This window comes from Rhamphochromis sp. 'chilingali', assembly GCF_963969265.1.
Source record: "Rhamphochromis sp. 'chilingali' genome assembly, chromosome: 16".
NCBI lineage: Eukaryota > Metazoa > Chordata > Actinopteri > Cichliformes > Cichlidae > Rhamphochromis > Rhamphochromis sp. 'chilingali'.
Genome location: NC_137943.1, coordinates 35923584 through 35951345, shown reverse-complemented (window position 1 = coordinate 35951345; position 27762 = coordinate 35923584). Strand labels below are relative to the sequence as shown.

Genomic DNA, 27762 nt, shown 5'->3' with positions numbered 1-27762 from the left:
AAAGAAACACGAGGTACGAGATACATGAGGACCTGTGATACGGTGATACTTTTGGTAAACAACCATGTGACTAACATGTGAGTCTCACCTGCTCTTGTTCATCTGTTCTGTCCTCATTCTCCTCCCTCTCTGTTCCTCTCTCCCTCTCTGCTCTGACAATCATCAAATATACAGTGGAAACCAGATATTTACTCTTCAGATAAAAACACTTTTTTAATTGAAACATCAAATCAGACTAAATGTTTATTTTTTAGATAAATATAAAAACATATTTGTTAACTTTAAGAGTAAAGAGAGAAACTGTCTGTATTTCTTAATTGTAAATGGCACCAAATTGTATTCAAACTGAGCCACACTTATGGAGCTCCACAGTTCTGTTCCTGGTGTTTTGTTGACATCTCTTGATGTTCCCATGTCACAGAAACAGGCTCTGTGTTTTGCCTTATATGCATCCACAGCTGTGCCACCAGTTTGCTCACATGGACTCTACGAACCTATCAGAAGCTTCTTCAGCTCAGAATGGAATCGTCTGGAGTTTCTTATTAATTAACAATAAACTTAGTGTATATGTACTCCTACATTTGATCAAAGTGATAAAAAATAGAAGCTCTGTCTCTCTTTATTCTGACATTTAACTAATTCAAAAGACATTTCAATATTTATCCGAAACAAAACAAGTTTACTCTAAATTGATGTTGTGCAGTAAAAAATGTTCTTGTGTTTTCCATAAAGTGTAAATATCTGTTTTCAGCTGTGAATATCCTTCTGTGTGTTGAAGTTCCTCTTGTTTTGCACAGAAATATACTGAACAACATCCAAAGCATAATATATAAAATAACATCTACCAGAGTTTTTTCTTTGAAAGAAGCTCCTTATGTCCATTCTTGTGTATAAGATAAGATAAGATAACCTTTATTAGTCCCACACGTGGGAAATTTGTTTTGTCACAGCAGGAAGTGGACAGTGCAAAAGTTATGACGCAAAAATTAGAATACAATAAGAATAAATACAGTACACAGCTGTACAGAATAGAATAAAATAAAATACTATATACAGTAGAATAAAATAAAATAAATATACAATAAGATAAAAATAGAATACAAATACAAATACTATATACAACTGAGTAAAAATACAACGATGACAGAAAGGATTATTGCACTTAGTATTATTGCATATGTATGGATGTGTGTGCTTGATCAGTTAAAGTCTTTATTATGGAGTCTGACAGCAGTGGGGAGGAAAGACCTGCGAAATCTCTCCGTCCCACACCGTGGGTGCCGCAGTCTCCCACTGAAGGAGCTGCTCAGTGCTGTCACAGTCTGCTGCATGGGGTATCAGTGCATAACTGAAACCGATTTATTTAGCCGTGGAGGGAAACAACTGAAAATATGAAATAAACACATGTAAGCTGAGACTCTCTAAAGAAACAGCTGTTGTTGTTCAGCTTTTCATTTCGCCGTTTGTTGATTCACTTGAAGAGCGAGTAACGTAACATGGGTCAAGTGATCAGTTTGATATCTTTCATGATTCACCGTCATATTTACATTATCTGTACAGTACGACTGATTTGCTTTGGTACCTGGTCGAACTTCTCTGTCTGCCTGGCTGCGTTTCTCTAACAGCGCACTCGCAGGCAGCAGCTGCCCCGCCCCCTCGCTCAGTCGCTTAGTGCCTGAGCTCGGATCAAAGCAATATTAGGGGGGATTCACGCACAGTCGTAAATTCCCACAGTGTGCACTATGTGCTTCGAATATTTTGTGTAGCTTTTATTTTATACAGTTGTCAGCCAGACATCTAACTATGAAAAAATTACTCCAAAAGACCCCGGGCTTCTGACAAAACAACCTGGGCTTAAGCCCAGTAAGCCCCCCCCCCGCTCCGCCACTGAACAGTAACAGGTTTCAGTTGTGAAAAACACAGTTTGTTTTGTGCCACCACATGTATGTTACTGAATCTAAATCAGTGTAAATCAGCAGGCTCTGACACACTGACACAGCCTCATTTCTCTGTATAAGGAAACTGTCAGGGTCTCTGAGTCATCAGGATTTTGAGTTTTGTAATTTCATTATTTGTTTTTGGTTTTTAGAAGTAATTTATGCTCCTCGTTTCTGTTAATGTTTTGGGTTCTTTGTGCTTCTGAGTTTTCCTGATCCCTTTGTTGGTTCTCTGTTGTGGTATTTGTGTCTCTAGTTAGTGACAGAGGACTTTAAGTTGATTGTTTTCCTTTCTGTTCCCTCAGTCTCGTCCCCGTGTCTGTCTCTCTGTGTCCTGTCTCCATTGTTTCCCTGTTTCGTTGTCAAGTTAATCTTGTCTCCACATTGTGTTATGTTCCTCTTCCTGTTTTATTTTGGTGACTGCCCTCTGTGTCTTGTATTTAGTTTGACTTCCTCTCACATCATTGTGTTAGTTGCCATCATCCAGGCTGTCGTCCCCACATGTTTTAAAGCCACCACAATCATTCCGGTTCCAAAAAAGTCATCTCCCTCCTGCTTTAATGACTACCGTCCTGTTGCACTTACTCCCATCCTGATGAAGTGCTTCGAACGACTAGTCATGCAACACATCAAGACTGTCCTGCCCCCCTCCCTGGATCCCTTCCAGTTTGCGTATTGGCCCAACCGCTCAACCGATGATGCCATCTCCACTGCACTCCACTCAGCACTCACACACCTGGACAAAAAAGACTCATATGTTCGAATGCTGTTCATAGATTTCAGTTCAGCATTCAACACTATAATCCCCCAACAGCTCACTCAAAAACTGGTCCAGCTGGGGCTCAACACCTCACTGTGCAACTGGCTGTTGGATTTCCTCACCGGAAGACCTCAAGCAGTACGGGTCGGCAGTAATACATCCAGCACCATCATTTTAAACACGGGGGCCCCGCAGGGATGTGTGCTGAGCCCCCTCCTCTTCACTCTGCTGACCCATGACTGCACTCCATCATACAGCTCCAACCTCTTCATCAAGTTTGCGGACGACACAACGGTGGTGGGTCTCATTAGCAACAGGGATGAGACCGACTACAGAAGTGAGGTGAGACGCCTGGCCACGTGGTGTGCTGACAACAATCTCTCTCTGAATGTGGAGAAGACGAAGGAGATTGTTGTGGACTTCAGGAGAATGCACACCCAACATGCTCCTCTGACCATTGACGGAGCGTCTGTGGAGAGAGTGAGCAGCACCAAGTTCTTGGGTGTGCACATCACAGAGGATCTCTCCTGGACGTACAACACCACAGCACTGGCCAAGAAATCACAGCAGCGTCTCTTCTTTCTCCGCAAACTAAGAAGAGCAGGAGCACCAGCCCCCATCATGCACACTTTCTACAGAGGCACCATCGAGAGCATCCTGTCGAGCTGCATCACTGTGTGGTTTGGAGCCTGCAATGCGTCCTGTCATAGAACCCTCCAACGCATAGTGAGAGCTGCAGAGAGGATCATTGGTGTCTCTCTCCCCTCCCTCCAGGACATTTACAGCACCCGTCTCACTAAAAAAGCCCTTTGCATGGCGGCTGATCCCACACACCCAATGCAAAGCTTCTTCAAGCTGCTGCCGTCGGGGAGGAGACTGCGGAGTCTCCAGGCCAGGACCAGCAGGCTGAAGGACAGCTTCATCCATCAGGCTGTCAGGAAGCTTAACTCTAATTCTGCCCCCTCTCCCCTCTCTCCTCCACGGTCTCACTGAACTCTGTCACACACACACACACACACACACACACACACACACACACACACACACACACACACACACACACACACACACACACACACACACACACACACACACACACACTCTGACTCACTCACTGGCCTGCACCAGTTACCAGTCACTTTGTGAGCATTGGACTGCCATTACCTCATAAGACTTTGTTGTTATACTATCTCTTACCGTATATCACTAAATCTCCATTTGCACTATTTGCCTATTTGCACTACTCTGCCTGGTTTACACTCAATGTCATTTACCCTTACCTGAATATTGTATATTGCATAGCTTTCTTGTTAAATTGTATTGTATTTATTTAAATTTTTACTTTTTAATTTATTTTATTTGCATTTTTTAATCACTCTCTTATATTTAAATGTTCATTTGCTATTTCATCTAGGGTTTGAGAGTAACGAAATTTCTATTCTCTGTATGTCCTGTACATGTGGCAGAATTGACAAATAAAGTTGACTTTGACCTTTGACTTTGATCAGCTGTGTTCCCATTTGTTCCTTTTAAGATAAGATAAGATGCCTTTATTGGCAGTGTTGGGAAGGTTACTTTTAAAATGTATTCCGTTACAGAATACATGCCCCAAAATGTATTCTGTAACGTATTCCGTTACGTTACTCAATGAGAGTAACGTATTCTGAATACTTTGGATTACTTAATATATTATCGTGCTTTTTACAACAACGTGAATGTACTATTGCTGTGTGATTTATTACTATTACTGAAGGTCCGCGACTCCGAACTGTAGTAAAGGGACCTCTGACTAATAGGCGGGGTCCCTGTCGGCTCGTAGCCGAAAAATAGCTTTACTTTGTTGTGTGGGTCAACTTTGCTAGCAGAGACAGAGAGAGGCGTTGAAAGACTGCTCCAACGGAACTTATTGTTTTCGGAGGGAAACACGAACACGGTGTACAGTCGAGTCTTAATAGCTTACTTACAGCTGGGCTCGTCAGGCACTCTTCTTGGCTGCAGTGGTTATTATTATATTTACATGCTTCCAGCTCCCGTTTTTCCTTGATGACAACTCGTACCTTTCCACTCCCCTTTTTCTCCCTCCTCGCGCTCACAGACCCATAACGTGTATGGCAGTCCATTCTCCCTGCAGCACGGACTACACTGCCCATGATGCTACATTCTTTAGAGCTATGCTTGTAGCATTCTGCCTGTTAGCTTAGCACAACAACAACAACAACGAAAAGGCGCTCTCTCACCCAGGAAACACGCAGTCGCAGAGAGAGAGAGCGTCGCCCTGTAACCATGGTAACCGTAACGCTGCCGCCTGGAACGAAAGAACGTAGCTGTCAAACAAACCCAAACAGTCCTGACCCGCGACAATATGAAACAGGAAAGTACCGCAGTGTAATCCATTTATTTCAACAAAGTAACTGTATTCTGAATACCACCTTTTTAAACGGTAACTGTAACGGAATACAGTTACTCATATTTTGTATTCTAAATACGTAACGGCAGTACATGTATTCCGTTACTCCCCAACACTGTTTATTAGTCCCACAAGGGGAAATTTCATAAGGCTGCCGACCTATTGCATGCAATGGCGCCATCTTACCCTCCGACCATACATACATTACACAAACATCACATGGGGAAGACAGGTCAGAGGTATAACAATGGAAATGCACCACATGAGGAAAGATAAGGAGAAAAAAATAACTCCCCCCAGACTGAGCTCCAACAGGGAGATCAGTTTGAGAACAGAAAAAATGAGCCCATTTTGAGAAACTCCCGCCTTGTCCCATCGTTTCAATCCCAGTGGGCAGCCTTGTGGGGGTTTGAACAGCCGGTTCCGCTTCCTTAATTCTTCGATAAGTCAGGGCCAAGCCAGCTCCGATTAGCCAGAACCCTGTTACCATGGTTCCGAATAGGTAGATATCTTCAGCATCTTCGATCGACAGTCCCGCCAGGCACACGACCCTCCATTCCTGCCACCCGTCCGTCGTGTATCCGGCAGGGAAAGTCCCTCCAGGACACTCAGGCTCACCCGAGCCCAGACGTCTCGTTGAGAAAAGGGTGTCAATTGCATTCAGGGACCAGTTGATCAAATCCATAATTCTTCTTTTAGTTTTTAGAGAACAGACTGTGAGAGAGTGTTCCAGGGAAAGTAATACAAAAAACACGAGACTAGACAAGGACACAAGAGGCTAAGCAGGGAAGCTAAGAGAGGAGGAGGAGGAGGAGGAGAAAAGTGCGACCGCCTTCGTCAAGAGCCAGAGCAGAGAACTCCCCTTGTTATCCCACATGTCTGTATTGTCACAGTCTCCCTCTGATCATTATCATGCTGACTCAAAGCTTTGTGTTTTTCTGCTCCGTGGTTTCCTTAGATGCGTCTACTCTGATTCCTCGTTCCTGCAGGAGCTTTTGGTCTCTTGTTATTCCTGTGAATAATCAGCATTGAAGCAGGTTTTTGAGTTCAATTCTTCTCTCCTGCGTCCTGCGTTTGGGTCCACTTCCTGCCAACCACACAACTGAAACAAGAATGTTTACCAGCAGAAACGGATCAGTCAGGGGAAACACTAAAGTGAAACGACTGGTTAGTAAATCAAATAAAGCAGGAAGAAAGGAAAATATGACCTGGACATCAGCTCTGTGTAAAAGTGACGAGGTACACCTTTTTCTGATTCAGCTTCCAAGCAGACAGACCTCATCGTAATTTTCAACGTGGTCATGAAGAACAATTCTCCAGTTTTCTGAAGATTTTTTGTTCAGAAAGTGTTTTTGTTTCGACTTTGATTTTTTTCAGCAACTTAACAGTGAATAATTAATCATCCATTAAATCATTTCCCCTAGAGATCAATAAAGTATTCTGATTCTGATCCATCCATTTTCAGCTTATCCAGTTCAGTGATGCAGGGAAGCTGGAGCCTGATGAAACATGAGCTCCCACCTGAAAGTGAAGATGCTGCTACTAGTGTGTAAAGCAGGAGGAAGTGAGAGAAGTTCAAATCCAGATCAGAGAGGAGGAGGAGAGATTCAGGGAGGAGCTGAGCTGTTACTGAACTAGAAGAGAGAGAAACCTCCACATTCAACAGAGTTCAACACAAACCATAAACTTTACCTTCATTCAACATGTTGTCTTTGGACTATTTTGCACTTTCTTTACTGATTCTCACCATTCTAACAGGTACGTTACAATCTGTGTGTTTAAAGAAACACATTTGAATTGTGATGATTTATAAAAGAATAAAACATGTTTCTGTTCCTTTAGGTGTCAGCTGTGAAGATCTCACTCCAACCAACAAAGAAGTGTTCAGTGTAGAAGGCAGCACTGCTACTCTGTCCTATAGATTATCCAGAGAAGTGAAGACTAATGATTATTTCTTCTGGTATCGACAATATCCTGGAAAACCACCAGAGTTAATGATTTCTCACTCTGCATCAGGAGTAATAGGAATAGAAAAAATCTTTGGATTGAAAATTGAAGTGGGAAAAAACCAGCTCAACATGAGCATCTCCTCTGCTGCAGTGTCTGACTCTGCTGTGTACTACTGTGCTCTGCAGCCCACAGTGACAGGAAACAGCAAAACTCTGTACAAAAACCTTTGGAGCAAAGACAACAGAATACTCCACAACATCCACTAGAGGGAGCCACACACTGTTAAACCTCTGATTCTTGTGTCATTGGACTGATGACAAAGACAACAGAGAAATGAAGCAGTAAAGATAATAATAATAATAATAATAATAATAATAATAATAATAATAATAATAATAATAATAATAATAATGGATTGGATTTATATAGCGCTTTTCAAGGCACCCAAAGCGCTTTACAATGCCACTATTCATTCACTCTCACATTCACACACTGGTGGAGGCAGCTACAGTTGTAGCCACAGCTGCCCTGGGGCAGACTGACAGAAGCGAGGCTGCCATATCGCGCCATCGGCCCCTCTGGCCAACACAGATCAGAGACAGAGCTGCTGTGGAAGCACAGAACTGTTTGATTGGCTGATCCAATTAGTCCCATCACTTCTCTCTAGTCTAAAAGAAAAGTTGATGCAAACACAAAAATCATAGGACCCTGGAATGAAATGATATCAATGATACTGTCCTCTGTGCTCCAGGCCTGGTGCCTCAACAGAAGGATTGTAGACAGTAACTGCTCAGCGGACTTACAGGCCATTCCAATTAGGTGTAGGTGCTTCTGTCTACCTTGCGAGCTCACTGCAGCCATACTTACCATTGTTTACATCACCCCTGATGCTGAGGTGAGCTCAACACTCAATCACCTCCAACTTGTTATCAGCAGCGAGAGCACTCTGTTGTTGTCGGGGACTTTCATGAGGCATGTTTGAAATCTGCACTCCCCAAATTCCACCAACATGTTGAAGGTCCTACCAGGGGACAGGACCCTGGACCACGCTTGCAGAGCCACACCCCTCTCCCACCTGGGTGTCCTGGTCCTGCTCAGTGACCCAGTGTTTTATGTTGGTTATTATTAAGTCTTTTTGTCTTATTTTGAATCTCTAGTCTTTGGTTTCTGTCTGTGTTCCCTGTCAGACATATCCCCTTGTCAACTCCGTGTCTGTGTCGTTTCCTGTTTTACTTCTGTGTCCTACATCACTGCTCTGCTTTGCGTCCATTGTCTCGTTGTGTGTTCTAATCTTTGTGAGGAGAGAAACTGGAGAGAAGCGGCAGATGTCGGCCAGGACGTGCCCGTTGTCTCTGTGTGGATACAATCCAACAGGAAAGGACTGAAAGAAACAGCTGGAATCCAGATCTTCTTGACTTTATAGTCCCACATGTCAAAAATGTTCAGGGAACAAGACAAAACGTTCACTGTGCTGGCCTTGGTTGCTCCTCTGCTGTAACTTGCTCTGATTTCTACCTGTGGGCTCCGCGGGCCAAATCTAATCATTCCAAGAACCAGAGGCAGTGGCAGCTCCAAAAGGTCCCGGGTGCCTTCTTTTACACTTCTTTGCCGTTTTGCCTCCCCCACTCACTCCTCTGGACATGACAGCTTCTGAGATTACATCTGGTCTCATCCACTGTGACATCCAATCATTGCTGCTGACGTCTATCGACCGATGTCCAGCTTATCATCCTCTCTGAGTTTATTACATACAGGACTTAAAACAAAGCTTAAACTTTGAAATCACTTCATCTCATTTTCTTCTTGATGTTTTACGTCACATAATTTGCCAAGAATTCAATCACACATGAAGGTTCAGTCAGATATGAATATTTTATGGACATAAATATGATTTAATTAATTAATTTATCATGAAGTCCGTCTCACATGAACAGATCTCTTTAATTCAGTTATGTAGGAACACTCTCTCACTCTTTCACTTCAGAACGATAAATCTAACTTTCTCTGAACACTACAGACCTCAGGACGCTCTGTGCTGTTTACATTGTTTTTGTTGCTCCCTCCTCAAACACATCTGGATAATGAGCAGAGTGAACATGTTTATGTGGTTCATAGTGATGCATGTCAGAGTTTACATGGATGAATGATGCTTGGATCTGTGAATACAATGTTGTACAGCAGTCCAGCTTCCTGTGGCTTAGTTCATCAGACTTTGGACCATTTCAGATCTTAAGCTCTCATTAGAACTCTGAAACGCTGAACTGGACCCAGTTAAACATTAAAGCTTACAGTCCCAAAGTCTGATCACAGATTTGCTTTAGTCTGCAGCAAACAGATTCATTTTATTGTTTTTGTGTTTTTGTAATAGCTGCAATTCATCCATCCACACATCTTCTTCCACTTATCCGGGGCCGGGTGGCAGCGACAGCAGCCTAAGCAGAGAAGCCCAGACCTCCCCCAGCCAAGAGATACAGGCTACGTCCACACTAATGCGCTTTTGTTTTAAAACACATTGTTCACAGCCAACGTTCACATTTTGGACAGAGAGGACAGATGGTTTGAAAGAGGAGTGAAAGAAGCATCTATGTCCACTGTGAGCGACCATCTTTGAACAGAGGCGGGGTTTACGACACCAACTCTCTGCCATCTATAATCCAGTTTTGAGATCCTTCCCAGACGCCTTAACGCCCACTCACATCCTGGGCCATCTGACCTCAGGAATTCGCATGATAAGGTGGGGCCAGGTTTCACAATGAACACACCCGAAACTCTGGCTGATTGGGACCCACACCCAGTTTCCCACCTTGGCTCAGGCGATTAGAGGATCATCAGGGGGTCCTTTTGTCCCTCTGTGGGGGGTCACTCCCACTAGGTTTATATCTGGGACTCTCCACCATTTGACCTTAGAACTGAAGAAGCTTCTCGGATGAGAGGTGAAATGTCTTCAAGCAACTTAAAGAAGTCCAGACGCTTTTCTTTGCAAGCTCCTTTGACTACGATGACCTGGATGACTGAGAACCTTCACAGACATTTAAAACACATTGTTTTCTCTCCATTTTGGCCTCCTGTCCACACTGAGACGGCGTGTTCACTGATGGAAAACGCAGCGTTTTGAAAACGCTCTTGAAAACGGTGCTTTCACGCCGCAGTGTGGACAGTGAAAACGGAGACTTTCTAAAACGATGAGCCGCAGCACCAGTCCATCGGTCGATCTCCCGCTCTCTTCTCCCGTCACAAGTTACCATGGTGATGTAGCCAGGTAAAAAAGAACACGTGTGATGAAAACGTCTGACCTTTACAACAACATGTGTGACTTTTTTACATGTGCCGAAAAAACATTACGATGTCTGAAAGCTTCCCCGCATGTTTCACAACGATATGGTTTCTCGCCTGTGTGAATTCTTATGTGATCTCTTAAATGAGAGTGACATCTGAACCATTTCCCACACGTTTTGCATTGATATGGTTTCACACCTGTGTGAATTCTGGTGTGCGTCACTAAATTACGATTACTTCCAAACTTTTTCCCACATGTTTTACAAGTATATGGCTTCACATCGGAGTGCGTTCTTAGGTGCTTCTTCAAAAAGCTGCTGCATCTGAACATTTTTCCACACACTGTACAAGCGAACGGTCTCTCACCTGTGTGGATTGAATAATGATCCTTCATTTGATAATTAAACTTGAAGGTTTTTCCACAAACATCACATTTTAAAGACTTACTACTTTTATCAAAGTTACAGTGACTCTCTGACATAGCGGGATTTTCTGCATTGTTGTGACTTTTGTGTCTTTCTCTACTTGATCTTGAATCTGCGTTCTTGTTTCCTCCCAGATCTTGACTGTCAGCTACAGCAAAGTTGTGAGTGAGGAGCTGCTCCCTGCCTGCTTCTGGTTCACTGTGCTCTCCTTCCTCAGCAGCAGCAGTCACCATGAAGGTATCCGTCTCCTCCTTCAGTCCCAGCTGCTCTCCCTCCTGACTGCTGCACAGTTCCTCCTGTTCCTCTTTAATCTGTGGAGCTTCTGGTTCCTCCTGCTCCACACTGGAGCTCCTCTCCTGGTTCCAGAGCTGCTGCTCAGGGAGAACCTCCTCCTCCTCCTCTTCCTCACAGACAGGCTGCTGTGGGACGTCTGGAGGGACAGAAGGAGATAAGAAAAAGAAAATCATCTGAGTAACTATTACTAATAAAGTATAATAATAAAGGAGAATGGCCACAAATTCAGGCTGCGAGAGTGAATTGTCCCACTCCAGAATAAAGCTCATCAACAGAGGGACATCAGCAGTAAGGGCAGAGCGAGGATGAACTACCAGCTGCTGTAGAAAGGCTGTAATAAATATCCTGCAATGAGCTGATAAATAACCGGTGAGGTCTCAATGGATCCTAATCTGTAAGATGAGGGTTAAAAACTGAGAAGCTGAATAGTTCACTGAACTAAGTAAAAATAAGTTGCTGACAAACGTTACTAAATGGAAGCAGGTGCAACAAATCAAACGTGAGTTACATCCAACATTCTCCAGCATGTTTATAATCACATCACAGGAAACAGAACTTTTGACCTTCTCGATTCATCTCCATAATGTTCATAACTGCTGTGATCCTTTGTTCATTACGTGCTGCGGGCTTTTGGGTGGCTCTCAGCACATTCTAGCTTTAGCTTCAACCACTTTGCCTTTGTTAGCTTCTTTCAAATAACCATAGGTTTTTTTATTAAGCATGTTTTCATGGACACGCCCTAATAGCTGAACTTAGGGGAAGTTTGCATCTTCACTCACAGTGAAAAGCTTCCAAGCTAACAGCATGTTAGCATGTGACAATTTGGCTAAACCACTGTCTATGGCCAACTGCAGCCCGCGGGCCATTTTTAATTGATTAATTAAATTTATAAATAGCATAGAATAAGGCCGCACTTCAACTTTTGCTTGAGTGTATTGCACTTCTTCGTTTTAACACCAGGGGAGCTGCTGTTGATCAAGGCTCCACCAAAAAGGACAATCACAGAAGAAATTTACCCCAAGTTACTAAACAGGTCAGAACCAAAGAAGCCAAAGGTAGAAAGTGAGTGCAGAAAATTTCAGACACGGTGGGAGAGTGAAGATTTCTTCAAAGAACTCAAGTGTGTCTGTTTGATCTGCACTGAGACTGTGGCAGTTATGAAAGAGGATAATGTGCGACGTCATTATGAAGCCAAACATCAGGCCTGTGCATCCGACACTGGTGCTGAGCCAGAGCAGACATTAACTCTCCCGCAGGGTCAGCAACAGTATTTATCTCGTGCTCGAAAGGTCCAGGAAAAGGCTCCGATAGCCGCTATGAGGTCGCCCAACTCATCGCGAGACATGGCGAGCCTTTTTCAGATGGAGACCTCATAAAACACGGCCTCGTTAAAGTCACCGAAATAATGTGGAAAAAGTGCAGAACTTCAACAACGTCAGCGTGTCCAGAAATCCAGTCGTGCGACGCACTGAAGACTCGTCAGCCAACATTAAACTGCACCTGTCTGACAAAGCTGTGCTTTTGATTTTGACTCCATCGCAGGCGATGAGAGCACCGACGCCACAGACGCCGCACAGCTGCTAATTGTTGCTGGGAGTGGACGAGAGCACGAGCGCCTTAGGTGAGTAAAACTATATTCCACAGTACCCGTGTGTTAGGTGCAGGTACACATGCTTCAAATATCAGTAATGCGCATCGATTCTGTCACTACTCTGCTTTTGTGCACCACTTTCTTATCTGCGTTTTCCTTGTTAACACACAGAGCACACACCGCTGTGCACAGCGCACGCAGTCAGCTGATCTCATCTGATGCACATCTGCTCCTTGATCAAGTGACATTTATCCGGGTTTTTGGCACGAGTGGCGTCGGATCAGCACCGCAGCTGGACGGCCCGATTTACAAACCCAGCGCAGCTGATACTCACCAGAATAATCTGCTAAAATGATGCACTCCTGTTATTAAGCCCAGTTCAGTCTGTTAATGTTGATAACTGTTTCAAACGGACGTTAACAGGTGCGTTGCTGAGCCTAATAACTTAAATAACAAGCTTTATTTATTGCTTTTTCTCTGTGCTGTAAATCTTCAGTCCAAGAAGAAATCTGAGGCTGCTGTGAAAACGAGCTACCAAAGCTTTTTCTGGATAAATCAACAAAGATCCGTTTATGGAAAGATGGGATGAAGGCAGTTTTGTCTTTAATTATATTCAACAATATAACATATTTGACCACTTTTAAGTGATTTTTCTAACTTTAATACAGTAAAGTTAAGGTTATATACCTCATTTCTAGTAACTGGCCCCGCCCCTCCTATATTTTTATGTATGTTGGCGTCAGTGAAAACGTTTGGACACGCCTGGTTTAGGGCTGTTGATATAACCATATATATCGGACGACGATATAAAAACATCTGTCGTTTGTTTCGTGGTGTCGTAAAATAAACCGTTTACAGTAATATTTGTTCATGGTTCTGATGTCACTGTAGCGGCTTCATTAAAGTTCTCTTTCTCTTATATTTAATATAACCACACTACAGACAGACAAGTTTTTATGTGTTGTCGTTAGAAACAACGGTAACAGCATCGCGTGTCCGCTTGTTTATTTTCCACATAAACTTTTCACAATAAAGCTCAAGATCCTGTTGAGTCGCCAGGTGCTAAAAAAAATAAACCTTAGACTCAAACATTAGAGCAGGCTTTTCCCCGCAGCACGCCGTGTAATAAATACTCACAAAGAAAACGGCGCCGTTACAACTTATGTCTAAAAATGTATCGTTTCATGCATCGTTAAAACACTGGACTCCAGCTACACGACGCCCAGCTGGAAACACTTCACGCAAGTCGAGCTGCCCGAGATTCACAGAATTTACAGAAAATGTTACATGTTTGTGATTTATATCGTTATCGGACGACAGATGAGATTTTGGTCATATTCACAGCCCTAATAATAAATTACTTTGTTATTGATACAGAGACGCCTGTCATTTTTTAAATTACACAATACCAGATGCTTCATATTACAGAGACGTTATTATGGACATGACAAATTGTAGGATAACGTCCAGCATATAATCGGTTTCCTGTTTGTGGATCACGATTGTACTTTTTGCAGGGTTAGGTATTGATAGTAATCTGCGCTGGTTTAGTGTTGGTAGAAATGCCCATTAAGTTGATTTTTAATTATGATTTTAGTGTTTCAATAGTAACCAAGTGAAAAGTGATGGAAAACCACCATCAGAGTTCAACAGTGATTCAATATCAGACTCTAACGCTGTTCCAACAGAACTGCCTGATGTTGATTTAACATTGTTTCAATGGATATGTGCTCTCGGGGCCGTCATGTCCCCTCATGTAAAATGTGCTGTTCTTCTTTAAACACAAACGTAAGTAACAGCTGATTAACATTAAAAATCTTTGAATTCGAAGGAAACCTTTCCTCCGGGAGCAGAAACAACATGCTGACACATGTGAACAGCTGAAGGCTGCTGCAGCATTGATCAAATTAGGTTTTTAATATCGATTCTCTTCCAAACCCCAGCAGTCCAGTGTTGATTTTAGGGGTCTGCAAAAATAAAATAGCAGCGTTCTAACGTCTCACCTGCTTGTTTTTACTCAATAAGCAGCGTGAGCTGTGCATACATGTATACTATTTTTATTAAGAGAGATTAAGCTTGTGTTTCCTTCATGAAGCTTATTAGACATTATGAAACAGATCAAGTGCTCAAAATACCTTTTTCATACATCTTTTTTCTTAAAGAAATCTACTACGTCACGTGTAATTTCCATTGCAAATATTAATCACAGTTCAGCAGGGATGCAGTAAAAACTCTGTGTGATGTCATCAAGTACGATGCTGCTCAGCTGTGGAATGATCGCGCTGTTTTCTCGCACTCTCGGGAAGTCCGGACTCCCGTGTGAACTTACGAAGTCTGGACTGGCTGCACGAGTATTGAGAAACGGCCCATGAGTAAAATTCCTCCCTCAGAGGGACACTCACCTGTCCTGTGCAGCTTGATTTGGGGTTTCCAGGTGATATCCAGCAGTCTGCGCTGACGCTCCATCTCTTCCTCGTACTGCACAGGATCATTATGAACTTCAGGCTCCTCCTTCAGTCCCAGCTGCTCTCCCTGCTGACTGCTGCACAGTTCCTCCTGTTCCTCTTTAATCTGTGGAGCTTCTGGTTCCTCCTGCTCCACACTGGAGCTCCTCTCCTGGTTCCAGAGCTGCTGCTCAGGGAGAACCTCCTCCTCCTCCTCCTCCTCCTCCTCACAGACCTGCTGCTGTGGGACGTCTGGAGAGACAGAAGAAAGAAGTCACAACCACAGAAACATTAACAGGACTTTACAGCATGACTGCGTCGCTCGTGTGTGAGAGTAAAGCCGTCCAGTCAGCTGTAAGTCACTGATCTCAGATCTGCATTTATTCAGACGAACATCTGGAAGGTAAAGCCCCCTCAGCACAGCAGCAGCACCGCACTGCCACTACAGTTCATAAATTCAATATTAGGTGTCACTGTGCCGAGCTGCACATTAAACTCTGTGTCACTTCTTTCAGTCGCGTCCGTGACTCTGAACAACAACATGGTGGACTTTGTTGTTCTCACACGTGTGTAAATGTGACCACAGGAACCGTGCACGTGCTGTGTACCACTTTAGCTTTTATGTGACATCATCACAAAGGGCCCGGGCGACCACTCTGACGTCACTGATGGAGAAATAAAAAAGACGTATTGTTATGACGTTAACACTGAACTCTTTACAGCTCTGCAGAAGAAGAAAGGAAACCAAGGAAAAACCTTTTCAGGCTAGATTACTGAGTTTAGAAGGTGCACCTGAACGCACCATCAAACACACGTTTCACCGCCAAACAAAAAGTTTTTCAAACGATTCACAGGATTGAGTGATGGATCCAGGTCAGAGAAAAGCTCAAATCCAGGCTGATTTCAGCGCCTGCTGTTTGAATGCAGCGCAGCGCAGTCCTGTCCTCTGTTTGCTCTATGTTAGCTCACATCTCCAAAAAGTCCTCACAATCAGAAACGTCCCGCAGAGCTGTGATCAGGATCCTCCCTCAGAGGGACACTCACCTGTCCTGTGCAGCTTGATTTGGGGTTTCCAGGTGATATCCAGCAGTCTGCGCTGACGGTCGATCTCTTCCTCGTACTGGACGATCGTTTTTTCAAACTCCAAGAATATTTGTTCAGCAGCAGCAGTTAGTCGCTCGTTGATGAACTCTCTCAGATACTGAACTGAAGGCATCGTTGCTGCCGCAGCTCACACACTCAGCTCACACAACAACACACCCGGGTCAGTGACGGTATTAGTGCCTTTCCTTTATTTACTTCCGCCTGTGTCACGCGGTGAGGTTCCGGCAGAGCACGAGTGTTGCCTTTAGTTCCTCTTCAAAGTGTCAGTTTGTTGCAGTAAATAAATAAAATGTTCTGAGCTGCCGTGAGAAGAGAAAACAGATCCATAAAGACCTCTGTGCAAGCTCCGTGTTTGGCTGTTTAACTTTCAACAGCAGCACGAAGCACAAACTATGCAGGATCTCCTGCAGACACACCAGCTGTCATCAGGATTTAACAGGAAACATCACATGAGAGCAAAAGCAGCTCCTCCTCCTGACTGCAGAAACCTGTCTGACTCCAGCTGTGAACATCAGACCACTCACAGCTAACTCCCAGTGAACATCACTTCCAACATTTCTCCTCTGGAAACATGGAAAAACTGGCTGTGATCTGGATCTTTGCAGCTCTCGTAGGTACGTATGTTTCTGACAGGAACACCTGAAATTCAAAGACATGTTTACAGCGTTACAGATCCAGTTTGGATTTTCTTTGAGCTCACTGTGTTTTTCCAATGATGGACATGTGACTGTGGAACAGAGCTGTAAATATAACATGTTGTTTCATCAGCAGGTAACAGCTTGGAAGATGATATTACTGCCAGCAGTGCTGAAGTGTTTTCATCAGAGGGCCGTACAGTTACTGTGTCCTGTAACTATTCAGTTAAAGCTGATAATCTCCAGTGGTATCGACAGGATCCTGGATCAGCTCCTCAGTTCCTTCTCCTCATCACTGATACGAGTGAGCCGAGTGTGCTGAGAGCAACCCCCCCAAACCCTCGACTGACTGCTGCACTGGACAAGGAGAGAAATCGAGTCAATCTGGAGATCTCCTCTGCTGCAGTGTCTGACTCTGCTGTGTACTACTGTGCTCTGCAGCCCACAGTGACAGGAAACAGCAAAACTCTGTACAAAAACCTTTGGAGCAAACAGAATACTCCACAACATCCACTAGAGGGAGCCACACACTGTTAAACCTCTGATTCTTGTGTGACTGATGACAAAGACAACAGAAACATGACGATCCAGTTCTGGGACCAGGAGTTGCAGTTTTAACAGTCTTCCACACCAGCTTATTGTGTTTTTTTTAAAATATTTTTTTATTTTTAAAACTTTTTTTTCCAAAATTTAAAACAAACACAAACTCCAAAACAAACAAAAACAAACAACCATGCACTTCACAAAAACCACAGGTACCAAAAGCTACCAAAACATCAAACCTACTTCCAGTGGCCGCTGCACTTTAAACGGGAGTAGCTCCACTAAACACAGCCCAGTGTACCAAAAGGTATTTTGTGGGCCGTGTAATGGTGCTGCTAGGTTTCATATCCATATCACCAGAAGCCGTGTGTGACCTGGAACTTTTTGAAATCAAAAGTTATTACAGAGAAAACTGTAAGATAAATTTCACTTACATTCTCGGATCTCTGAGCATGAAATGAGCTCTGTGACGGAGTTACACCGTCCCGGGCCACAGACAGCTGATCTAGGCGCATACACGCACCACCACCATTAGTTTCTACAATTACCGTGGCTGCGCGTCTTTTCGTCGACCTGGCAGATAAACAAAAAAGGGGGTGAGAGGCATATTTTGAGCGGCGCAGAGGGTGGCCAACATATTTTTCCCGCTTACCTTTAATAAAGCCGATCGCGTAGACTCGCTGTGATCGCCGATTATACGAGTGGTTATGCAAGCCGATGGTATGGTGTTCCGGGGTTCAAATAGTGGGTTCGCGCGTGCTTGAAAGGTCATGTGAACTGCATTATTTTTGTTTGTTTGTTATTGTGAAACACTGTAGGCTGCCTGGAATTGACCATAAATGTCTGTATATACATATATATGTATTGTAGGAATACAGCTGGAAATAAGCTGAGGGGGAAAGAGTGTTTGGTAAAAGAAATAATAAAGAGATGGCTATTATGCCTAGTGGGAGGGGCCATGGGGTATAAAAGAAGGCTGTCAGGGCCTACCTGGGCTTTTTTCGGTGAGATGTTACAGAGAGGGTAACATGCAGACTGTGTTTTGTATAAAGATGTTTGTTTTGTGTTGACTTAACCCTCCTGCCATCCTTTAAAAAACTCACACCCATCACCCTAGGGACCATTCTCAGCCACGCCATAAAAAGACCATATATCCATATTTTATTCCACTTTAAATTAGCCAACCTTGTAAAACTACTTCTCCCTGAAATATTCATGTAAAGTTTTAATTATATTTTCGTTGTTTTAACCCTTCAAATCCCAGTGTTATTACATGAGCGCCCTGTGTTATAAGCCCCAAAAACCAAAAAACGAAACTAAATATTTCCACAAAAAACCAGTTGAAGTAATATGTGATTGTCATTATAAGTAGGCCTTTAGATGGACCAAAGATTGGCACCAACATACATTTTGACCTGCCATTATTTTTTTTGCATTTTTTTTGCAATTTAAAAATTAAAACTTCAAGGCCCTGAGTCTTCATTGACATCCAAGAAAAGAAGAAAAAATAAAATCATATGATGATAATTTGGGGTTGAAAAATAGCGTTTATAATGGAAGTCAATGGGCAGAAAATGGTCCCCAGGGTGATGGGTGTGGGGATTTCTGCTGCTCAGCCATTTTAGGCTGATTTAAGGAATTCACACTGGAATATTAACATTGACAGGTAAAAACTATCCTGTGGCAAGTTTGGTTATATTCCACTGAACACAGTGGAAATGGCAGCCATTTAACACATAGCAGTGGCACAAAAAGGTCCCAAGAAGGCAGGAAGGTTAAGTTAGTTTTCTAGTTTCCGGCAGAATAAATGATCCACACTGAATGCTTCCTGACTACACCTGCATTTGTTCGGGAGAAGTTTAGGACCCCGCGACAAGCTCAAATTCTCTTTTATGAAAACACAACTAACTCAGCTTTTGTCTCAAACTTGTGAACAATGTAAACGTTCACCTGCTTTTGAACTCCTCACTGTTGCCTTTAAGAATACTAAGTATTTCCAACAGAGAGAGTCACAGGCCTTTTCAGCGTCGAGGCTGAAAGCTGTCCATTGTTCAGAGGAGTTTAGTGATCAGTGAGATGGGGAGCCTTCCTAACATTACCCAGTGTTTGTCTGCTTTATACAAAGCCTACAAATTTTCCAGTCATCTTGCTGGTATTGATGCAAACAGTCTAGAATCTATGTTTAGAACTGATATTGGTCGATAACAGCTGCATTGACTTTTCTTTCCCCAGCTTAGAGATCACTGATACTGCTGCCTGTCTCCAGGGCACAGGGGCCTCCCCACCCTGAAGGACATGGTTAAAGCCTTCTTTTAGTGCCGGTGTTGTCAATTTCCTGGAAAGGTTGTTCATTTCAATTCAATTCAATTCAATTCAATCTTTATTGGCAGACTTCATGTCCATAAAAACAAGACAAAAAAACAAAAAAAACAACAACAAAAAAACACACACACACAACACTCCCCCCCCCCCCCCCCCAACACAAGGTATAAACCATTAAATATATATATGTATATAAATAAGTATCTAAAACATTTGTAAAAATATAAAACCATAATATATATAAAACACAATTACTTAAAAAAAATCAATAAATACACAAAAACTTTAACCAGTGCTTTCTGAGACTGGATGAGTAACGGGAACCACTCACTGTCGGATCTGTGAGTGCTAAAATTATACTGTTACTCGAACCATCCAGTCGTTCTCTAAAACTGAACATTAGCTTCCTTAAAAGTGCTTTAAAAGTCCAAACACCCACAGCTACAAACATCTGACTGGCACTACCACTTCTAGGTATCCTGCAAAGGATTCTCATCGCATCATTATATGCAACATGCAGCTTCTGCATGCTACATTGTTTGTAGGATGACCACAAGGGGGCAGTATATAGCGTGTGCAATACGCTACAAAGCCACTTTAACTGGAAGTGAACAAAAGCTGAATTTGCGTGCAATAGTATTTGCCTGCACATAGAGCTTACATCGTTGTCTGTATATGTCATCATCATCATTCATTTGCTCAGTAATAAAGTGACCGAGGTATTTCACCTTTTTATGAACTTCAAGAGTTTTTGGGACAGTTTAAACAAAGGGAAATTTAGCTGTTTATCCTGCTTGGTTCTACATATCAAAACAGCACTTTTAGCAGCATTGTACTTCATATCATATTGTACACCATATTCAGTACAGACATTAAGAAGATCCTGTAACCCAGCACTGCTTGGACTAAAAACAACCAGGTCATCTGCATACATGAGATGATTTATCAGTGTTTTACCTAATATACACCCAGTGTTACAGGCTCTCAGCTGTATGGACAGATCATCAACATATAAATTAAATAAAATTGGAGACAAAATCCCACCCTGTCTAACACCATTGCTGACACCAAAGGGGGCAGAAATACTGCTTCCCCATTTAACCTGCATGTTCTGATGAGCGCACCAGTAAGAGAGAATCCTCACGATGTACTGAGGAACTCCCCGTCTCTTCATTTTATCAAAAAGCTTTAAAGTCACATTTCAGATGGATAACCATTTGCTCCTGCCATTTTCCTGTTTTTTTTTTAATTTATTTAGATATAACATTATTAATTTCTTTCTCTGTTAGTTTGAAGTTTATTATATAACTCAGTTTTTTTTCTGGGATGCTGTCAATGTCCTGCTCCTACACATCCATCTTTCCAGTTATTTCTTAAGTAAATCCTTATTTTCTGCTGTTTGTTTCATATCTAAGTGAATGGCTTTAATTTCTGTAATTAGCTTGTTCGACGTGGCCACTCCCCTTTTCTTCTTATTCTTGTCCACAGTCTCGTTACCTCCCGCATTGACTATTGTAATCCTCTCTTGCATGTCTCCCCCAAAAACCCCTCCATCAGCTTCAACTGGTTCAAAACTCAGCTGCCTGTTTTATTACCAGAAGCCCTCCTACAGCACATCACCCCTGTCCTTCAGGAACCTCACTGGCTCCCTGTGAAACTCTGAACAGTGTTCATACTTCTTCTCAAGACCCTTCATAGCCTCGCTCCTCCTCACCTTTCTCACCTGTTAAGCCCTACCTCTTCTGCCCGCTCACTTCAATCTTCTTCTTCTGTCCAGCTTGCTGTGCCTTCTTTCAGCACCATGGGAAGCAGAGCTTTCAGCTGCTCTGCCTCCAGGCTGTGGAAGTCTCTGCCCCAGTTTAATCTGTTCAAGTCTGCATATTCACTGTGAACTTAATGTTTGTCTGTTTTATGCTTTTCATTGTTCTTTGTGTTGTCATTGTTCTATTATGTGATTCACTCTATTGTTAAATGTCCTTGGGTGTCTGTGGGTGCTTTGAAACAGGATGTATTATTATTATTATTATTATTATTATTATTATTATTATTATTATTATTATTATTTTTATTATCATTATTATTATTATTATTATTATTGTTATTATTATTATTATTATCATTATTATTATTATTATTGTTATTATTATTTTTATTATCATTATTATCATCATTATTATTATTATTATTATTATTGTTATTATTATTTTTATTATCATTATTATTATTATTATTATTATTATTATTGTTATTATTATTGTTATTATTATTATTATTATTGTTATTATTATTTTTATTATCATTATTATTGTTATTATTATTATTGTTATTATTATTATTATTATTATTATTATTATTATTATTATTATTTTTATTATCATTATTATTATTATTATTATTATTATTGTTATTATTATTATTATTATCATTATTATTATTATTATTGTTATTATTATTTTTATTATCATTATTATCATTATTATTATTATTATTATTATTATTATTGTTATTATTATTTTTATTATCATTATTATTATTATTATTATTATTATTGTTATTATTATTATTATTATTATTATTATTGTTATTATTATTTTTATTATCATTATTATTGTTATTATTATTATTTTTATTATCATTATTATTGTTATTATTATTATTATTATTATTATTATTATTATTATTATTATTATCCCCTTTTATACTGTTTATACCAGCTTCTTAAAGCACGAGTCCAATATGTCACAAAGTAAAAACATCATCTGAGATGTTTCTTGAATTCAGGACTTCTTACACATTTTTCTCCAAATGTCTCAAGTTTCAGACTTTTTAACTGTGTGAGTATCAGCGACTCTCTGACTCTGTCTACATCGTTAATGTGACTTCTGCTTGTGTGACGTGTCACACGGCTCCCTTAAATCATTTTGGTTATAAAGTGTGTGAAGCACAGGAGGAGGAGTGACTGAGAGCAGAGAGGAGGAGCAGAGATTCAGGGAGGAGCTGAGCTGTTACTGAACTATAGAAGAGAGAAAAACCTCCACATTCAACAGAGTTCAACACAAAACAAACTTTATGTTCCTCAACATGCTGTCATTACATCACTGTGTGTTTCCTCTGATTCTTCTCACTCTCACAGGTCTGCTCACCTACACAGGAAACTATGTTCAATTCAAATTATTCATTAACGTCAATTATTGATTGAAAACGTTCTCTCTTCCTTCAGGTGTCACATGTGATCAGCTCACTCCAGTCAAAGATGAAGAGTCCAGTGTAGAAGGCAGCACAGTTACTCTGACCTACACTTACAAAGTGTCACCTTCTGATTATTTCTTCTGGTATCGACAACATCCAGGAAAACCTCCAGAGTTCCTGATCTCACACTCACCTTCAGGATCAGTAGGAGAAGAAAAAATTCGTGGACTGAAGATTCAAGTGGAGGGAAAAGAAATCAAGATGAACATCTCCTCTGCTGCAGTGACAGACTCTGCTGTGTACTACTGTGCTCTGCAGCCCACAGTGACAGGAAACAGCAAAACTCTGTACAAAAACCTTTGGAGCAAAGACAACAGAATACTCCACAACATCCACTAGAGGGAGCCACACACTGTTAAACCTCTGATTCTTGTGTCATTGGACTGATGACAAAGACAACAGACTCATTTCAGTCTCATCTTTACTCAAATCTTCATCTTTCTCTCCAACAGAAATCAACCTGTCACTGATCAATAACAACATGATAAATGATTGATCACTGATCCCACAGAGGTGTTTGTAGGTAAAGTACAGACATCCAGGACTTTTTCCATCAACTTCTTTACTCCAAAGGGAAAAAGTGCAGAGTTAACTGAACCTTGTGCTACATTAATGTAAATGAATGCTATCAGCACACAGGAACACAAACTTTATTTCAGTGTAAATCTGAATTATATTAGAATCACTTCATTAGACTGAATCAGTGAAGTCGAACATGAGCAGAGAAAAAGAGGGAAAATGAAGACATTTCTGTTTTCTGTTGGCTCCATTAGAGAGTGACTGTGCCTCTCACAGGAACATGAGCAGAGAACAGGTTAAAGTGGATTCAGCAGGTGGGAACCCTAAAATCAGCTGTAGTGGCTCAGTGTGGGGAAAAGAATCAAACTCACAATCATTTCTGCTGAGAGCTCCAGTAGATTTGATTCAAGTACAGGCTGTGATCAGCTGATCTGAGCTTCACTGCTCTTTGTAATGTGAATTCAACCAGATGTGAGCAGGTGTTTGCGAGGATTCTGTCCGTGTGCTCCAGCTTCCTCCCACAGTCCAAAGACGTGCGCTTAGTGGGGTTAGGTTAGCTGGTGATTCTAAATTGCCCATAAGTGTGAATGGTTGTGTGTCTCTCTGTGTTACCCTGCCATAGACCAGTGACCTGTCCAGGCTGTGCCCCGCCTCTCGTCCTACAGTAGCTGGGATGGCTCCTCCCCCCTAAATTGGATCAGTGGAAGAGAATGGATGGATGGACGTAAGCAGATGTTTCTGGGCTGATTTGCATCCTCTACACTGACAGTACACTGATTCTGCTGTCTTTATTCTGCACTACACAGTTGGTGTGAAGGTGCACAGCAAATTCAAAAGTGTTAAATGTTTTGGTGTTAATAGTCTTCTTGCAAAAGTAGAGTTAATTTTACTCTAAGCAGAGTCACATTCTTTTAATGTAACTCTGAGGTGTAAAATGATAGTAGTTAAAATCGAGTGTTAAAAATGAGTGTTTCTCTGTCAAATCTGGAGGTGTTACAATGGAAACATTAACTCTTGACCTCTTAACTCTGAACTCCTACAGGGGCTATGACACCAACAGAGTAAATTCACAGACTCCGCCCCCAGCACGGCTCCAATCGAAGCTGAAGTGAAGCCGTTTCAGAACATTTTGCTCTACATATTTGAGTTGTTTGCCATGCTTGGTAAGTCATTTTTTCAAAGATTGTTTCAATTATTATTATGAGCTTTTACTTCTGTGGCTCTTTGGAGTTGAGACAAAGCTGTGTGAAAGGCATTAGCCATGTTGCTCGCTGATAGCATAATATTCTGTTTTAGCTAGCTGAAAGGTATTGTCTGCGGGCAAATACCACAGCCTTGAAAAAAGCTTGCATGTGAATTTTCAGTCAAACTTTTGGTCAAATACACCTAAAACAATGTCTAGAATGTGAAATGTTGGTATAATGGTGCTACTTGAAGCCTGAAAACGATCGCCCATAAAAAAAAAACCGAGCAAACAGCAGTAGCAGACGTCCTGACTGGATTCTACGTTAGCATAGATCCCTCCAGAGTTTTGTGCACACGGTTTAGGTAAAAATGAAAAAGGTTGAGGTTTTACATTTAGTTCAGTATTACCTGTTGCCTGTGTCCTTGTCTTTTGGGAAAATACTTTACACAAGTAATGGCTCAAAGAGGATTCCTTTTTTTTTTTTACTGTGCTGCAATTGTTTACTGGATTATTTGTGCCATTAATTAGTGTCAACTAATTTTTATTCAATCTCCACACAGGATATGCTTGTGAAGATGGAATATGGGGGAGAGCAGAAGTGCGTTGAAGTTCCACAGAGGGATGAATGAAGGACATGCATATTGTATTGAAGAAATAAGTGATGAGAATGCTGTTATTTGCATTTACCATGTCAGACCTTTTGATAAACACAATTCTAATGAAAGTGAGAACATGTATACTGTTACATCTTTCAGAAAATGCTTTGAAATTGTGGTGCACAGTTCAGAATAAATGTTTTTCAAAAACCATTGCATCTTTTTAGTAAATGTTTATTTTCAAAAGAAATTTCTAGAAGTTCAGAACAGTAAAATTCCTGCTTTTTAGAATGAATTAGAAGATAACTCTTACGTAGTTAAACTAAAATACTCTTTGAGAGTTAATATATAAACTCTTAACACCAAGTGTTAAATTATCAACTCCAGACAGATTTGGTGTTTAACACTAAATCAGAGTTAACGTACCAACTCTCCAAAAAGAGTTAAATTAACACTCTCTGGTGTGGACCCATATAGACACTTTAATAGTGTTGAAATCAAATCCGACAGTGTTAATTTGGACATGCTGGATTTGCTGTGTGGAAATCAGTGAATGGATCTCAGCATCATCGGCTACAATTCATCTGAACTTCACATCGTTTACACACTTAAAGGGAGTCACATGCAAGCTTTACATTTTCAGTTCATCAGATAACTCTAACATACTCTGGTGATTAATCCATGAATGGGGCTGCCTTACATGTGTTACTGTTTAGCCTCAACCTTCCCTAAAGCTGCTTTGTGGAACAGACAGAGTGGAGTCAGGTTGGGGAGCATCCTCCAGCTCATGGAAGCTGGACGAAAAGACCAAACTGTTGATGAAATGACTTCACCTGCGTTTGTTAACACTGCTAGTTCATCAGTTTTCCCCTTTGACTGTCTGGAGACACTGGTGACCTTTGACCTTTTGTACTTATTATTATTCTTTTGATTCCTATCATAACTATTATTATGTGCTGTTATTATGTGTCATTTTCTGTGCACACTCTGTGCTCCCTGACCGTCTTATGAGTCTTACGCTCTTACAGAAAAGGTTTTTCCGACCTGTTGTAGGATTCAGGCCATCGCTCTCCACACCTCTGGTTCTCCAGTGTATATAGTTACAGATCTCATCACTCTCCGACTCCTCCCTTGCTGCTGACCTCACCTTCCAGACATTGTTGGAATGAGTAGGACAGATGTGGAGTCCGGCTCGAGGTACCAAGCTGTTGGAACAACTCTTCAACAAATGGAGAAACACAAGAGATGTGACTTTAAAGCTTTTAGTGACTTCAAGTGAGCAGCAGCAGCAACCATAACTTTGTGCGAGCGCTCTCTGGGGACGGCTCAGCGAGCTTCTTTTCTACAGACAAAGAGGATTTGTGTAGCATGTTGCATATCACCCTGGGACAGATGTGTAGGAGGACTTTCTCAGGAGTTGTATCTCCTGGGAACTTGCTGTGCTTTCGGTTACATGTGATAAGAGCCACGACACACAATTCTGACTTCTCACAATATTTCATGTGTTAAACAAAGACGTTGTATCATATCTAGTAAGTTTTTCTAACACCTGCTTTAACAGTCACTGTGTTCTGGTCACATCTTCCTCATAAATGAACACAAGTGGAGGAAACTCTCTCATCTACCACACACTCTCTCATGGCACCTTCAGCTATCACAGCCATGTCCAAAACATAATAGGATACGTTCAGTGCTCCCAGTGTTAATAACAGTGTAGGAACAGATTTATCTCTAAATCTCAGTGAATTATTATTTTTATTAGTTGTTCAAATACTCTCCTCCCAAAACGTTTCAGTCTGAAAGAAACACACATGCAACAAGGACAGCTGTAAAAACAACCAGCAGATGTTTCGCTGTTCATAAAGACTCTAAACAGGTTTCTCTCTGGCTCCACCCACTGGTGCTGAACTCAGCCAATGAGATGGTCTCTTCCTGCAGAACTACAGCCAGCCTGATGTTGAGGAGAAGGCTGTGCAGCAGAGAGGCTGCTTAGTCTTTTCATTCTGCTGAACTTTGTTCATCTGCTGTGTGACTTCAGCACCTGAAACATGTTCCTTTACCTGTTTGTACTTTTCTCTCACTGCATAGGTGAGTGTTAGAACACAGAAAAGTCTCATTGTGACAAGATTTGATCAGAGTTATTATTAGCAGATTTCTTCATCTCATTATGCTCACAAAGGAAGAAAAAGACTGACTGACATGAATCATTCATTTGCAGCTTTGGGCTCCATGAACAGCATAAAGCAGGAACGTGCTGAAGAAGCTGTTGCAGAGCGAGGAAACATCAACCTGACCTGTACATATGATGGTTCTATCTACAATATCCAGTGGTACCGACAATACCAGAGATCCAGACCAGAGTTCCTGCTCTACATCACAGAGGGAGGATCAGTTCATCGAGCTGTGTCGGGATTCTCAGCTCACATTGACAAAACAGAGAAACGTGCAGATCTGGAGATCTCCTCTGCTGCAGTGTCTGACTCTGCTGTGTACTACTGTGCTCTGCAGCCCACAGTGACAGGAA

At 41.6% G+C, this 27762-nt stretch overlaps 1 protein-coding gene across 5 annotated transcripts in view; it reads right to left on the bottom strand.

Moving 5' to 3' along the window:
* Nucleotides 1-8849: 8849 nt before the first annotated feature.
* The window catches only part of LOC308412493 (uncharacterized protein), a 199543-nt gene continuing 180630 nt past the window's right edge, over nucleotides 8850-27762 (bottom strand). For 4 of the 5 annotated variants that reach the window (XM_080906897.1, XM_080906899.1, XM_080906898.1 and 1 more), the window contains 2 exons: nucleotides 15043-15292; nucleotides 8850-11185 (listed from right to left, as the gene is read on the bottom strand). In XM_080906897.1, coding sequence (XP_080763023.1) covers nucleotides 10350-11185; nucleotides 15043-15292 — 1086 coding nt within the window. In that variant the 3' untranslated portion in view covers nucleotides 8850-10349. Of the gene's footprint in view, nucleotides 11186-15042; nucleotides 15337-16128; nucleotides 16370-27762 lie in introns of those variants that run through there. The other variant, XM_080906901.1, reaches the window with a different exon arrangement.